This window comes from Sinocyclocheilus anshuiensis, unplaced genomic scaffold (assembly GCF_001515605.1).
Source record: "Sinocyclocheilus anshuiensis isolate Anshui unplaced genomic scaffold, SAMN03320099.WGS_v1.1 scaffold517, whole genome shotgun sequence".
NCBI classification, from domain to species: Eukaryota; Metazoa; Chordata; class Actinopteri; order Cypriniformes; family Cyprinidae; genus Sinocyclocheilus; species Sinocyclocheilus anshuiensis.
Window position 1 is genome coordinate 1361221 of NW_015536535.1, and position 15089 is coordinate 1376309.

Here is a 15089-nt window from a genome sequence, read left to right on the forward strand (position 1 = left end):
TCCATTTTGTATTTTTGGGTAAGAATAAGAAGCACTTCATCCGGTACTTAGTGTCTTTCATTCCAACATAAGAAATAATTTCTGGAATCTGCATTTAGATGTATTTACACAGTTTATGCATCTCATAAGGGACATGGATGCATTTAAACTGCAGTTTCAGATGCATAAATAGGCCTAATGTTTTGTTTTTAACATAAAACGTTGAATACTGATATTTGAAATGATTTAAAACAAGAAAAAAATTGTCTAAATGTGAAATTAAAACGGCCAGTAGGTGACAGCAAGTGACTGTTAATGAGTGAGTCATTGATATTCAACCGATTCATTCAAACGACTGATTCATTCAGAAACAAAGCATTCGACTGTGTTAATGAGTGAATCACTGAATCATTTATTCAACTGATTCATTCAAAATACTTCGTTACATTACACCACTGCTTACATCGCACGTACATCTGCACTTTGTTGTTTATAATAAGAGAATTCGCGAGTCAGAATTCAGTCAGCGCGCGCTGAACAACAGTACTCCGCTGTTTCAGTGATGACTCATCTTGCTATCGTCAAAGGCATCAGCCACAGGCAATATCTGTCTATCGTCGATACAAGATACTATCGTCTATCGGCACAACCCTAGATGATAACATGTGACGTTCCACTCAGAGCAGTCCACGTCTTCGGACTCAGAGGTAGCACATAAGCAGCACCGAAATGAATCTGGCAGGAGTCACATGGTCCAAGTTGTAGCTCTCAGAACATTCCCAGCTTACAAGTAATTATGTTCTGAGAGCACGTGAATACGTTGATAGTGTTGCCATAGAAATGCATAACTCTGAGTCATTCTGAGTAAAATGTCACGTGTTGTCATCTTGGAATTATGGTAAAAAACATGTAACAATTACATTAAAAAATCATTTAAAAAAAGAAGAAAAAATACAATTTAACTTAAAATAGTGATGCAGTGAACTTTTGGCAACCAAAAATATTCAACCAAAACAGAGTCTATTTTATGCATACAACAATAAAACATTAAGCAAAAAATATGCTACATTATTTTTGATTTTTGGCTTTTCTGTAAAAAGTTCATTTTAGTGCATCACAGAAAAAATTATTTCAGTTCAATTTATAATTTAACAATGGCATTACTTAGAAATATGATTGCATAAATAACAACAACAATAATATATTAATGAAAATTAACATACTGAAACAAATACAAATATATAAAATGATAAATATTTTTTTGCATGCTAATTTAGTTTATTGAATCAAAAAGAAGAACTGAATAACTGAAACTTAAAAAAAAAAATAGATGTGTATCGGTTATTAGTCATAAAAAGGCAGAACTGGGCAATCTCTTGTTTGCAAAAGGGTCCCAAATTTGAAAGCAGAAGTAAAATAAAATTATGCAGCACTGCCCAAGCAATGTCATTCCAGGTCTAAGCTGTTGTCTCTCTACATGTGGGACACAGTAATGGGAGAATGAGGGGTGTGTGTGAGTGTTTAAGACAGATAATAACATGTGGATGGTGGTGCAGAAGGGCTGACGAAATTAGCTGCCAGATGCCTGTTTGCAGAAAGGTTAAGCACTAGTGTGTGTTGCATCACTGCAGGAACATGTACCAGGAAAAACAAGGTGTAGACTATTACCTACCTGTGCATACATGTGCAGAGAAACATTATGCAATACACCAATACACTCTGTGTATCTAGAGCAGCTGGTCTCAAAATATTTGTTTAAAAAAATATTAAAAAGAAACTATTAAAAAGAAAAAAAATAGCAATTATTTGGTTTAGCAACACTGGCTGATCTTTAGGCTTTAATTCTGTGGAAATGTTTTATAATATCATATTCAATATTTATATGGGAGAATAAGATTTTATAAAAATATAATATGCATATTAAATTATAATGTGTAAAAGATAAAACAGCAACATTTCTAACACTTTTATGGCTTTCAGAAGACATTAAAGCCATTTAGCTAATATTCCTTTTTTCTTTATTTGCATATGTAGCCTTGAGGTATTCCTGAGGTAACTACTTTCATGCTGTAATGTCTGGATTGGGATACTGATTAAATATTGAAGTACACTTTTTTTAAAGATATACCTCTAGTCACTTACATTTACAATGTTTTTATTGATCATCATCATGAATCAAATGGATCCTCTGTCAGCAAATAAGTGAAAGTGAAGTGACGTGTGGCCATGTATGGTGACTCGTACTCGGAATTTGTGCTCTGCATTTAACCCATCCAAGTGCGCACACACAGTAGTGAACACATACACACCCGGAGCAGTGGGCAGCCAATGCTGCGGCGCCCGGGGAGCAGTTGGGGGTTTGATGCCTTGCTCAAGGGTCTCACCTCAGTCGTGGTGTTGAAGGTGGAGAGAGCGCTGCTTATTCACTCCCCCCACCAACAATTCCTGCCGGACCTGAGATTCGAACCCGTGACCTTCGGGTTACAAGTCCGACTCTCTATCCATTAGGCCATGACTGCCCCGTGGTTTATATAATAGCATACAAAGTATTTCAAGTTTAACAACAGCACAAACATTTAAATACACACTTCAAGTTAGGACGAGCCTTCTGCAAAACTGAAATGTTTGGATAATAAAAATATAACCGTAAAATGTCAATTATGTCCTGGCCAAAAGTGATACCTTGACAAAGGTCAATTGCTGGCAATTTAAACTCTTTGCCTTTGAAAATGTAAGATTTTATTTACATATGTGCTGTGTCCTGCACTTGTATGTATGCCCTGATGAAATACCTTTCAAAAGCATTGAACAACACAAGCACTCTGCCAAAGCACTTGATGTAGCAATGACCGCATGAAATGACATGCCTGTGAACTTCTTTGAAGCTTTAGAAACGTTTTTTTTTTACATAGAAATAACATTTTCATTCCTGCGAAGTGACTTCACTAACGAAGACAAAACCTAAAATAAGCAGTTTTAGTTTTTAAATAAATCACTATTTTCATTAATAATTATCATCAATTTTATCTATTAGTTGTTGCAGCTCTAAATCACACAAAGAAAGCCATGTGGCTCAGTGTCCAAATAAAAGGTCACAACCACCAGTAATGCTCCCTCCAGCTGGGACTATCAGCATTGGAACAGACATCACAACTTTCCAACTCGGTATTTCTTAAGGTCATACTGAGAGCAGTACAGTCCACTCCAAACTCTGCCACTGTTCTTTCTTCCATCAGAAGAAAAGAAACTCAGCCATATTTGGTCATCCTGTCTGTAGAGGAAGCCAACTGAACGGACTTTAAAATACCATTTAGGTTTCATGAACAACATCTGTGGCAACAACTGACTAACCTTCAATTCATAAATATAAAAAAAAAATTGCATGCGTCTATAGCAATGCACTTACAATGGAAGCCTAACCAATTGCTATAAACTACGTGACAAACAATGTTAAGTTTTAAAAAGTATTACCTTTTCTAAAATTATTTTCAGTTATAGCCAATATTTCTAAACATCATAATAAACATACAGCTAAAAATTTGTTGTAAATCTTTGTATTATATAAATGTTCAAACTCAATATGCCTTTAACCAAAAGTCAGGTCTGGATGAATATAAATGAATATTCGCATGTGCAAAACGCATTATTTTTCTGTAACAAAGTAACATGGTTTGAACACCCCTTGCCACCCTTTCATGTCTGTTACTCCATTTCACTGCACTCACAGAGTAAATCTCATATAAATATTATATGCGGTTTATTGCTACATTCATCACATGCTCTAAAAAAGCCAATTTACAGCAATGCTGCTGCACACGTACACACAAAATGCACTTACAAATGCACCTTATGGTCAAAATGAAAATTTGGCGAGTCAGTACTAATAAATAAACAACAATACTGACAAAACAATCCATCCACATTTGAACATGAACACTTACTTGTCATTGTTTATGTCATGTGACTTCTTTTAAATATATTAGTATGGTTTGAAAAGAAATGAGAGTTTTATAAGCCTATTATGGAGATATAAGATCATATATACACACCTAAATAACATGCTGGTTATTGTATTTGCTGATATCGAGGGTATAAAGTATAAAATATAAAACACTTACTGTAGTCCAAAATCCAATGTGGGCGGCTGAAACAGGAGCTGTCTCCCACTCTCCTGCACATAAAACGAGGAGCTGAGGAGAAAAGAGAGAAATACATGTGAATGTCAGGCAGATCGAAGCTTTTTACATGAAAAAGTGCTTTAAAAATACTGAGCAAGAGAATCAAAACCACCAGAGAAGTTTTGCTCCTCTCTGGGGAAGAAGGGAAAATTTTGTATGATGTGCTGGATAGTGTATACACATGAACAAATCAAAACATATGACTACTGTGTAGTACTATGCAAAAAAGCACAGCAACTAACTCCATTTGATTTAACTGAAGATCTCAGGATGTAAAATCCTGATTTAAATCTGCATTAAAAACTAATTTTGTTGTTCTGTGCCTGGACTTTGCTCTGAGATGACATTTCACTGGTTTGAAAAGGCAAAAGAGAACTGACTTTATCACACAATGCCATCTTTTCACATGCATGAATGTTAATAAACCACAAACAGAGCAAGTTTGTTGGCAGTCTTTAGGGAATGACTTCATTGTTCTTGAGAGACACACGTCTGCATAATACACTTAAAGATACATGAGAATATCATGTGATTTTATATGAACATTAGAAACAGACTGAGAAAAGCTAAATGAGCTTCCTTCTGTTATGAAGTGAACTCAACAAAAACACCAAACTAAGCTATAAGTAAGGTTGCAAAATTCAGACACCCAAACCATGTAACAAGCACCAGAGAATCATAATGTATTACAAAACATATCAAGTGTGCAAAATGGTAACAGGAAACTAAAAACAACAGGAAGTTAAAGTGGGCAGCAGGGCAAATCAGCTCATTTTATACTCTCCTAATGCTTAATAAACTGCTTGTTTCTCTGAAAACACCAACTGAAGAAGGGAAACTGTGCAACAAAAAAAAGGGCAATTAAGTTGTTCTGAGAAGTTTTCTTGTTGAATTTTGAGATGAATGAGCTAAATGGGTTTTGGTACTGTGAGATGATAAACATGACCTTGTGTTCAGTGAAATGAAAAGCATTTTTTTCTAATTATTTGTGATGTACATTCTTAAAATCCCAACACTGATCTTTTTACTCTGCATCATGCTTTAAAAAATAGAAGTTTCAGTTAAAAGTTTATAAGTTTCAGAAATAGTACAAAAATACAAGCTTTTCCTGTATCAGTATTCCCCCACAGCAGAATCTTGAGCACAATGGCAAAATAAATCATATTTTATCCGAGTTATGATTGTGAGCCTACATTATATTTTGAATATAATGCAATTCTATACTGTGTACTTAATAAAACGTAATACAACAACTTGAATGTTTCTTGAATTTTTTAAGTCCTCAAGGGCTGCACAAAATAACAACATAAAATCCAGTGTAGTGTGATTCACAAACAACGTGTATGACTCGAATGATCTGATTCTTTTTAATGAATCAAAAACATACACGCAAGCAGTGTAGTCCAATTCCTGAAATGAATGACTTCTGAGTTGGTTCTTTTAATGAATCCTTCAAAAAGACGAATTACCCAAATTCATCCAAATCTAATCAAAACCATTTAAAATAAAGAATCAAAAGATTTTGTGAATTGGCATTGCAGTTAAATGCTCAATGTGTGTGCATATGCAGGGTTGAAAACAGAACATTACTGACACAGCCTACAGTGCTGTGAAAAGGATTTTGCCCCCTTCCTGTTTTTTTTATTTTTTGCATATTTGTCACACTTAAAAGATTCAGATCATCAAACAAATTTTTATATTACACAAAGATAATGCAAGTAAATACAAAATGCAGTTTTTAAATGATGATTTCTTTTATTAAGGGAAAAAAGCTGTCCAAACCTGCCTGGCCCTACGTGAAAAAGTAATTGCCCCCTATATCTAATAACTGGTTGTGTCACGCTTTGCAGCAACAACTGCAATCAAGTGTTTGCGATAACTGGCAATGAGTCTTTCACATCGCTGTGGAGGAATTTTGGCCCACTCTTCTTTGCAGAATTGTTTTAATTCAGCCACATTGGAGGGTTTTCGAGCATGAATGGACTGTTTAAGCATCTCAATCGGATTTAAGTCCGGACTTTGATTTGGCCACTCCAAAACCTTAATTTAGTTTTTCTTGAGCCATTCAGAGGTGGACTTGCTGGTGTGTTTGGGATCATTGTCCTGCTACATAACCCAAGTGCGCGATCTGAATCTTTTAAGCGTGACAAATATGCAAAAAATTAAAAAAAACAGGAAAGGGGCAAAAACCTTTTCACAGCACTGTATATCTCATACTTGGACTAAACAAGTCTCAAAGTCATAATATAAACAAGTCTCACAACGTGTCTACACCGGATGCGAGCAGCGTGGTGCAACATGACAAAATACTATAGAACCCATTATAATCCATGACGTTGTTTACACTGGATGCGGCACAGTGTGACACAACAACACGTCACCGTCAATAAACTGATCCCTCCTTCTATGTATGACATACTGAGACAAAGTTCAAATGATTTGCAACGGTCGCTTGTTGCATCCAGTGTAGACAGCCTCATTGTGTGTGCACACCAAAAGTGAACCTAATTATTCACGCCAGTAGATTACATATAAAGTCAATGCAAAGATGTGAAAAGGTGCAAATTTTCGCCGGGCATTGCAAATGATGCAAAGATATTGCCTCGAATGCGCGATATACGCCTCAATCGTGTCTTCCGCGCAAGTTGAAAAAATTCAACTCGAGCGGAAAATTCAAATGACACGTTGTCGCGCAAGCCAATCAGCGAAGAGCTTATTAACTAGGGGTGCGATGATAAATCGATTCTGCATTTTTCCGAATGCATCGCGATTCTCTCTGGAATCGATTCTGAGCTTAGTTTTTAACAGCATATGGCACTGCAGAGTAACAGCCATACTCTGCTCGCTTCCAGTTCCTTACACACACACCACTTGACTCTAAAATAATCATTCATAAAGTTCTTAAAGGTTGAAGCAAATTACAAGAGTGTTCACGGTGGGCTGTGTTTACATTAATCTGGCATCATTAAAGCATAAAAGCTGAGATGCAAGTACATTTTACCACTTACATTACTCAGCCGAACGCAAAAGTGCTCTTCTTCATGCATTTGAGCGTGCAGTTAAAAACTAGCCTAGAGTGCCAGTAAAAACTAAGCTCAGAATCGATTTCTGACAATCGCGATGCATTTGGAAAATCGCAGAAGCGTTCCATGAATCGATTTATCATTGCACCCTTATTATTGACACGTCCGGTTGTATCAGAAAATGAAGGAGAACATTACGCAATGTATATAGAGCGATAACACGATGCAAATATTCACTTCGCTTTTGGTGTGCGCACACCATCAATGGACCATCAAATATGGCACGATGCAAAAACTGTCGCATCCTGTGTAGACACAATGTCAGTTCATTATATTGTAACCAGCTGAAATGTATGCGACAACTTACATTTTTATAAATAAAATGCCAACCCCAACCCCCCCCCCAATCATCGCTTAATTATTTATTAGGGGGATATTCCACCCAAAACTACACACCATTTCTTCCGCTTACAACAGTCATACGCACATTCATGACTTTAACACGATGTAAATCAGCATGTTGTGAAGCGTGATGTAAGCGCATTGTGAAAGTTGTGAGAAAAGTGCATCATTTCTCACGTGAGCTTTAGAACACATTTACTCCACGCTTCACAACATGAACCTACATATGACAGTTGGTCATACGCTTAAAAAGTTTAAACAATTAGTATTTCTCTCACACACACCTATCATTTCACTTCAGACAACATTCATCAACCAGGGTTGTATGGATTAGGGTCAACTTTGAGGGTTCCACCCACTTGCCTTATATGGACTCACAAAGATGGATTAATTCAACAAAAAAAACTCTGTTTGTGTTCCACAGAAGAAAGTCATGTATGAATCTTGGACGAAATGCAAATGTAATTTTTTTTTTTTTTTTACTGAATATGCTATTAATGGTCAAAAACCGAAGCTCTAGGGGGTTCCAGCAAGTAGAAGAGACCATCAGTTGAGTCGTGGGGGAATCCTTCCTCTCTAAACACTGTCAGTGGCTTGTCCAGGCTTTCAACAGCTAGGACCTCTGACATGAAGACACATATCAGTGGCCTTCATAACTGATTACCAACAGAAAGAGGATAGCTCGAGGTATGAACGCTTCTGTAACAGTTCCAGGAAAGAACATATGAAACAAACCAACAATACTTCTATGAATACATCTAAGCCTCAGATAACATGTTTATAGCTTTGAACAGCTTCAAAGTTCTCCATAAAAGGGAAATGAACAAAGTAGATTGAACATAGAGAAGCTGGAAGAGCATCAAATATGGACTGACTTTCAAAAAGAAAAAATAAGAAGAAGAAATAAAATGGTTACAGGTTTCTGTCTGGCCATTATCACACTGGTAAAACAAGTTATTCATGTTGTTAAACTTCATGGCAGTCACCCCAATCTAAATTCTGGACTACACAGAATTCAAGTCCCTCGGTCAGCTAACACTGAGCGAGTTTATAAAAAGACACGGGGTAGATTTGATACATGGTCCAAAAGTTGAACAGCCGGCTATGTTATCAAATGGCTGCCAGTGGGTGGTGAGCACAGCTATAGAAGTTCCAGAACATCCAATGATTGTGTCAAAAAATGATAAAAGCACAATTAGGTGTATTTGCCTTTCTCTGAGGCCTTTAACGTATAGTATGCCTAGAGGTAAAACAGAAACACTGTACTGGCTCCAAGAGGTAAAGAATCAGGGAATAGCATGGCGGCTGTCTTTTACCTGTATTTGTGTGAGTGGGAGCAATTTCTGGAGAATGCTGAATCACTGAACTGCATGAACATCAGATTATCAACTATCAAATAAAAAAAATCAAGGCACCTGTGGGTATACATCCTGTCTATGCTGAAACAGAAACCAGAGTAAGTTTCAGGTGAGCTTATTTTTTTTAGTTCTGTGTAAATTAAATGCACTTCGTTATTGGTCATGCCACTCTGTTATGGTTGGGAACTGAGAACCGGTTATTATAATAGTTTCAAATAACGCATTAACTGTTCTCGCAAAATATGAATGAGACACCGAGTGCAACCAATTAAGTATGAACTTACTATTTTTAAGCCCAGCTCACACTGTGCGATTTTGGCCATGATTTGATCATCTGAGACCAATTTTGAAAATCCTAAAAGATTCCTATAATCCTAGGCTAAAATCTGAAGTCTTTATTCGCTGGTTTGACATATTCTCACCGACAGCCGATTAATGACTTTTGCGATCAAATTTTACCTCCGACGAAATTCTGGCAGTGTCAGAAGACTTGGCGCACTGTCCTGCAGTGTGACTTCTACGACGACGAACGTTAAACTGTCTTCGTTTTTCAAGACAAGCCATGTTCAGAATTAATGCTAGAGATTTCTTCTAACTGCCATAAACTCCGGTGCTCCCATCATAAGCTCACGGAATTCATATATGTTGCCTTTGCTATGATAAACACCGGTTGCGCCGCTGTTTTTATGTGGGCGTGTAGTGCTGCTTACACTATTCTTCTTAAAATACGCCGGTATTGCCACCATTCATATACTTTTCATGATATCCAACATTTCAGCCCCACGTGTAATGCAGCTTGCAGTCACTGAACATGTATGGGTTGATAAGGCAAAACTCCGGACAAGTTTTCTTGCACGCACCCGTTTTTAAATCGCGTCTTGACTTTTGGACAGTCTGACATTAATGACAACTGAGATCCCACAGTGTGACATGATCATCATGATCATGCAGTCTGACAAGCAACAATCGTAAAGGACTATTAAAAATCAAACAGTGTGAGCCTGGCTTTAGTGAATCAAACACATACAGTTTACAACTTTGTTGCGTTTAAGCTTTCAAGACTTCACTTGGTGTTGTTACTGACTGGTTGTTTATATGACAACATGTAGTTAAGATACAAAAACACTATCATTCAAAAGTTTGTGTAAGATGTTTTAAAGGGGTCATATGATGCAATTAAAATTTTTCCTTTCTCTTTGGAGTGTTACAAGCTCTTGGTGCATAAAGAAGATCTGTAAAGTTGCAAAGACTAAAGCCTCAAATCCAAAGAGATATTCTTTATAAAAGTTAAGACTTGTCCACACCCTCCTAAAACGGCTCGTTTAAACACGCCCCCACATGTCTACGTCACTGTGTGGGAAGATTTGCATAACGCCACCCAAATGTTCACGCACGCTGTGGATCGCCAGATCAGCTTTCACCATGGACGAAGCGGAGTCCAGCACGGAGTCGTCACATGTGGTTGCCGCAAGCCCGCCGGCCATGCCGTTCTCAAGGCCGACGGCCTCCGCTCACTCAAGCCCGCCGTGTGTGATGCTGTGTGACGCATTTTATGGAAGACTGTTTCCTGAACCTGTAGAGTAGCATACAATGGGTCTGTGCTCAAAGTTCTTTTGCTTATCAAGGCTGCATTTATTTTTTCAAAATACAGTAAAAACAGTAATACTGTAAAACATTATTACAATTTAAAATACCTGTTTTCTAATTAATTAGAAATGTAATTTATTCAAAGCTAGCCATTATTCCAGTCTTCGGTGTCACATAATCCTATAGAAATCATTTTAATTATTTGGACTTGGTGAGCAAGAAACATTTATTATTATCAATGTTGAAAACAGTTGTGCTGTGTAATATTTTTATGTAAACTGTACTTATACGTTTGAACTGTAGTGAATGTCAGAAAAAAATAAATATGAAATGTTACCACACTTTAGTACTTATTAATTTACGGTATAAAAAAAATCTGGTTTCCAACCTTTTTTTAAAGCTAACCATTGGCATTTCTCACACTACGCATCACTTTGCTGGCAGTAGCATCACTTCCCATCACAAAAGAAAAAAAACACTGCTGTTTGAAATAGGGTGTAGTGTTCATTTCCTGTGTGTACTGAAACAGGAAGTTGTAGGTAATTTGAATAATGCAGGGGTTAGGAGTGTAGAAATGACACTTAGTAGCTGATCTGAGTTCAGCTTCATGTTTCAATGTTTAAGCAATCTGTACTGTACACCAGTGTGCATATTATGGTCTGCTTGTGGAGTCTGATGATGAGCAGACGTAGGAGCCAACAGCCTCACCACATTCAAAGAGTATGCAAAAAAAGAAAAAAACAAAAAACATGAAGTAGGATATTCAAATACTCCGTAATGTTACCCAATTCATTATTCACCCAAACTTGTATGCATTTCTTTCATTTGCTAAACACAAAAGAGGATATTTTGAAGAACATGGGTAATCAAACAGTTGATGGTTCCCGAATTATTTTGTCATGTTCAAAATATCTTGTTCTGTGTTCAGCAGAAAAAATGCATACAGGTTTGGAACAACTTGAGAGTGACTAAATGGTAACAATTTAGATTTTTGGTGGAACTATCCTTTAAGCAGAAAGAAAAACACTGTTCTATAAACACAGTATTCTGAACATCCTCCTTGTTTTGGATGCTTTGCAAGTAAAATGTCTCTTCAAATGGATTCTTGTAAGGATGCACCGAATGTTCGGCAACCGAAATTATTCGGCTCTTTTGGTGTTCGGCCGAATAAGCGAAAAGACCGAATAAATTGTACCGAAAAATGATATGACGCGATCAAATGGCAACCAGAAAAGAGTGAGAGGTGCGCACTCTTTAATGCAGCACATGTCAGCAGTGTGGAAGCATTTAAAACTGTCCGAGAAAGACGCAAAAATCATTACAAGCACTGACAGCGAGAGACTGTTTTGTACTGCATCGCATGTCTTCGATGAAAAGAGGAAGGGGTGATTGTTGCCAATTTACTGTATGATGATTGAAATCGCGAAATTACCTTAAACAATAAGTAAATAAACTGCAAAACGTTATGTTTTTTAATACACGCATGCATTGCATGTATTCTGACAGCCCTGCACGAGCTCGTGGCGCTATCTGCTTGTTAACCAGGGTTCAAAGTCCAAAGCGCGAGGAAAATCTGCGCTCGTCAGTTGCTGTCTCATTTTTATGAATTTTTACAAGGCATGTGACAATGCGATACGTATGACATATTCGTAATGACTTATTTATAAATCTGCTGTTGTCAACAAAAAGTGCTGAGGTCTTCCTGCGCGTTTCCGCCAAAATAAAAGTTGAGAAAAAGCAAGAACTATCAACATTCATAAATGTTAGTATTGTAATTTTACTGTTGTTCTGTAAAATAAAATAAAAAGTAAGACAATAATAATGATAATAATCATTAAAACAGCTCTGTTAACACATTTATTATAACAATCACACATATAGTGTTCAAATTAAGATCTGTAACATTTTCTGTAATATTTTCTAATGTTTTAAAAGAAATCTCTTCTCAGCAAGGCTGCTTTTAATTGTACAGTAAAAAAATGCATGCCTAATTCAAGAAGGGGGTCTGATGGCCAAAAAATATTATTTTACTAACTTATTAATTTTAAGCTAAATTGTGCTTTGTTGGTATAGTGTCTGCTAGAATGTTAAAAATGTTCAGTGTTAAATATTTTTAAATTGTTGTTTTGTAATAGATTTTTTTTTCTTTGAAAAGCAAGACAAAACAGTAAAAAGCACATTTTGGCTATTTAATTTATGCAATGGCGTAAAAAAAAAAAAAAAAAACACGAAGAAACGTATTCGGCCTTCAGCCCAGGGTTTCATTTTGTTCGGTTTCGGCCAAGAATTTTCATTTTGGTGCATCCCTAGATTCTTGACTTTTCTCTTGATGCTTCAGCAGCGTGTTTTTGGTTATTCATTGTCCCGTGAAGAGCAGACGTGAGTGCCTGTTGGTATTTTTATATATACTGTTGTTCAAGGTGCAACTGTGAATGCCTTCAAGGAATATTCTGGGGTAGATGCACCTTAAGCTCTGATTAAGCATGTGATTACTCCAAAAAACTATTTCAGCAGTTTGTGAAAACAATAGCTCACCTTTGTTTTTAGAATAAAATTGTGGTACAACCTGAGAAGTTAACACTTCCTATCCTGCATTACACAATACAGAAGGGAAAATATTACTATGTAATATAGACTTGCACAGTTATATTATAATATTATATAATACTGTAATTGTTATTTAAAAAAATACATCAAAAAGTTATGTCCTGTTTAAGATCGAATGTAGAAATATATTATTTAGTTTAGATTACTATGCATACACATTAAATTATTTGTAATTATTTTATACAACAATAATAAATACTTTATTATTTGTATTATATTTGTATTGAGGTTAATCTTTGTCCCATCTGGCCATAAAAATATCTTCAAAATAAATCTTGGCTTTGTTGCTTTAAGACATAAGCAAAACCATTCATCATTAAATTTATATTATATCCATCAATAAATTTATTGACATTTTGTCACCATTTTTGATTTACTCTGACCTTGGTGGTTTGTCAGAGTCAACAATTTCAAGGGAAGCAATACATTTGAACCAAAATTCAGCAAATATAATAAGACAGCATTCTACCAATCAAATAACAAATGGCAAAATCCAAAGACGATTATATGAACAAAATGAAAATTATCAGCTCTGTTTTCAATAGATCTCATTTATATTTAGCATGGCTTTGTGACAGGTGACCACGGTTACTGGTTACTACACAACAGTGGGTCACATGACAGGAGCAATAAACACACAAGCAATAAATGTGTTGCCATTAATTGGCATCAACGTGACACATCTTGGTTGCCAAAACAAACACAAAAACACAATCATCCTTCAACAATTCAACCAAGAAAAAAAGAAAACCACAATAAGCCCATGGTGAAGAATGGCAAATTTGTTTTGAAATTTTGTTGTTGTTCTTTTTCCAGTGAAATACTCATCCACGATAACACAAGTACACGGCCCTAAATATTAGTGTTCAAGATCTATAGAAGAAACATTGTGGAATGTTTTGGGCTTAATGGAATGTAGTTGATGCCAGAGCTGAAGCTATTTGTGGTGTTGGCAGAGGGCAGGGGAAGAGATGAGAGGGCGTAGCACAGCAGGAGGTGTGAAAATTAGCACTAGCGACCAGAGAGAGAGAGAACTGCAGAACATACAATACAGTACGGCTATCTTTAAATTGCCACTTCAGGAAGCTATTATGCCACATTCACAGATGAGAGTCCACTCAGTGTCAGTGAGACAGACAATTGACAGCCTTTGTTGCAAGATGTTGCAAAATTTTTTTTAAATTGTTCACTGAAACCAAAAAATAAAAAATGGTGTAGGATATTCTTGGAAAAATTTTTTAACTCGGATTGCTATTAATTTCACTAATAAATGTTTTAAAAAAGGCAAGTAACACTGAATTAAATATACAATTTTGAAGTAAAAAGACTTCAATAGTATTTTCTTGTATAAAGTACTTGTTGTATATAATCTTTGTTGTATTTACAACTGTACTCGGTCCCCAGTACATTCAGGAACTTACAATGCAAGCAAATGGGGCCAGATTTTGGAGGGTTTCAAGTTGTGACATCGTTTCCTCCATATTATGACGTACATCCAACTGTAGAAGTTTTTTTTTTATTTTTTTGAAGATTTGAAGATTAAATTGAAATATTTTTCTTTTCTTGCTGATCCGAAAAATGATCCGATCCGTGGGTCAAAAACCATAATGTGATCCGAACCGTGAGATTTGTGATCCGTTGAACCACGAATAAATACAGATAAATACATTTAGACCACTTAACTTAAAGGGGTCCTATTATGCTTTTTCACTTTTTTAATTTTAGTCAGTGTGTAGTGTGTATGTTTGGGCATAAAAAAGATCTAGAAAGTTACAAATCGCAAAGTCCACTCCAAAGGGAGATATTTAGTTTTTTAAAAATCCCTTTTCAAGAACTACAAAGAACGGCTCGTTTGGACTACAACGTTGGTTTCCGGGCTTTGTGATATCAATAGATAGCTCATTAGAATATCATTAAAAAGAATTCCCGCCTACAGAAATTCGAATGGTTGGGGG

At 36.1% G+C, this 15089-nt stretch overlaps 1 protein-coding gene across 1 annotated transcript in view; it reads right to left on the minus strand.

Annotated features, from left to right (window-relative positions):
- tmem131l (transmembrane 131 like) overlaps positions 1-15089 on the minus strand; it is a 64831-nt gene that overhangs the window by 36709 nt on the left and 13033 nt on the right. Inside the window, exon 4 of the mRNA XM_016495465.1 lies at positions 4098-4169. Within this exon, the coding sequence (XP_016350951.1) occupies positions 4098-4169 (72 nt within the window). The remainder of the gene's footprint in view (positions 1-4097; positions 4170-15089) is intronic.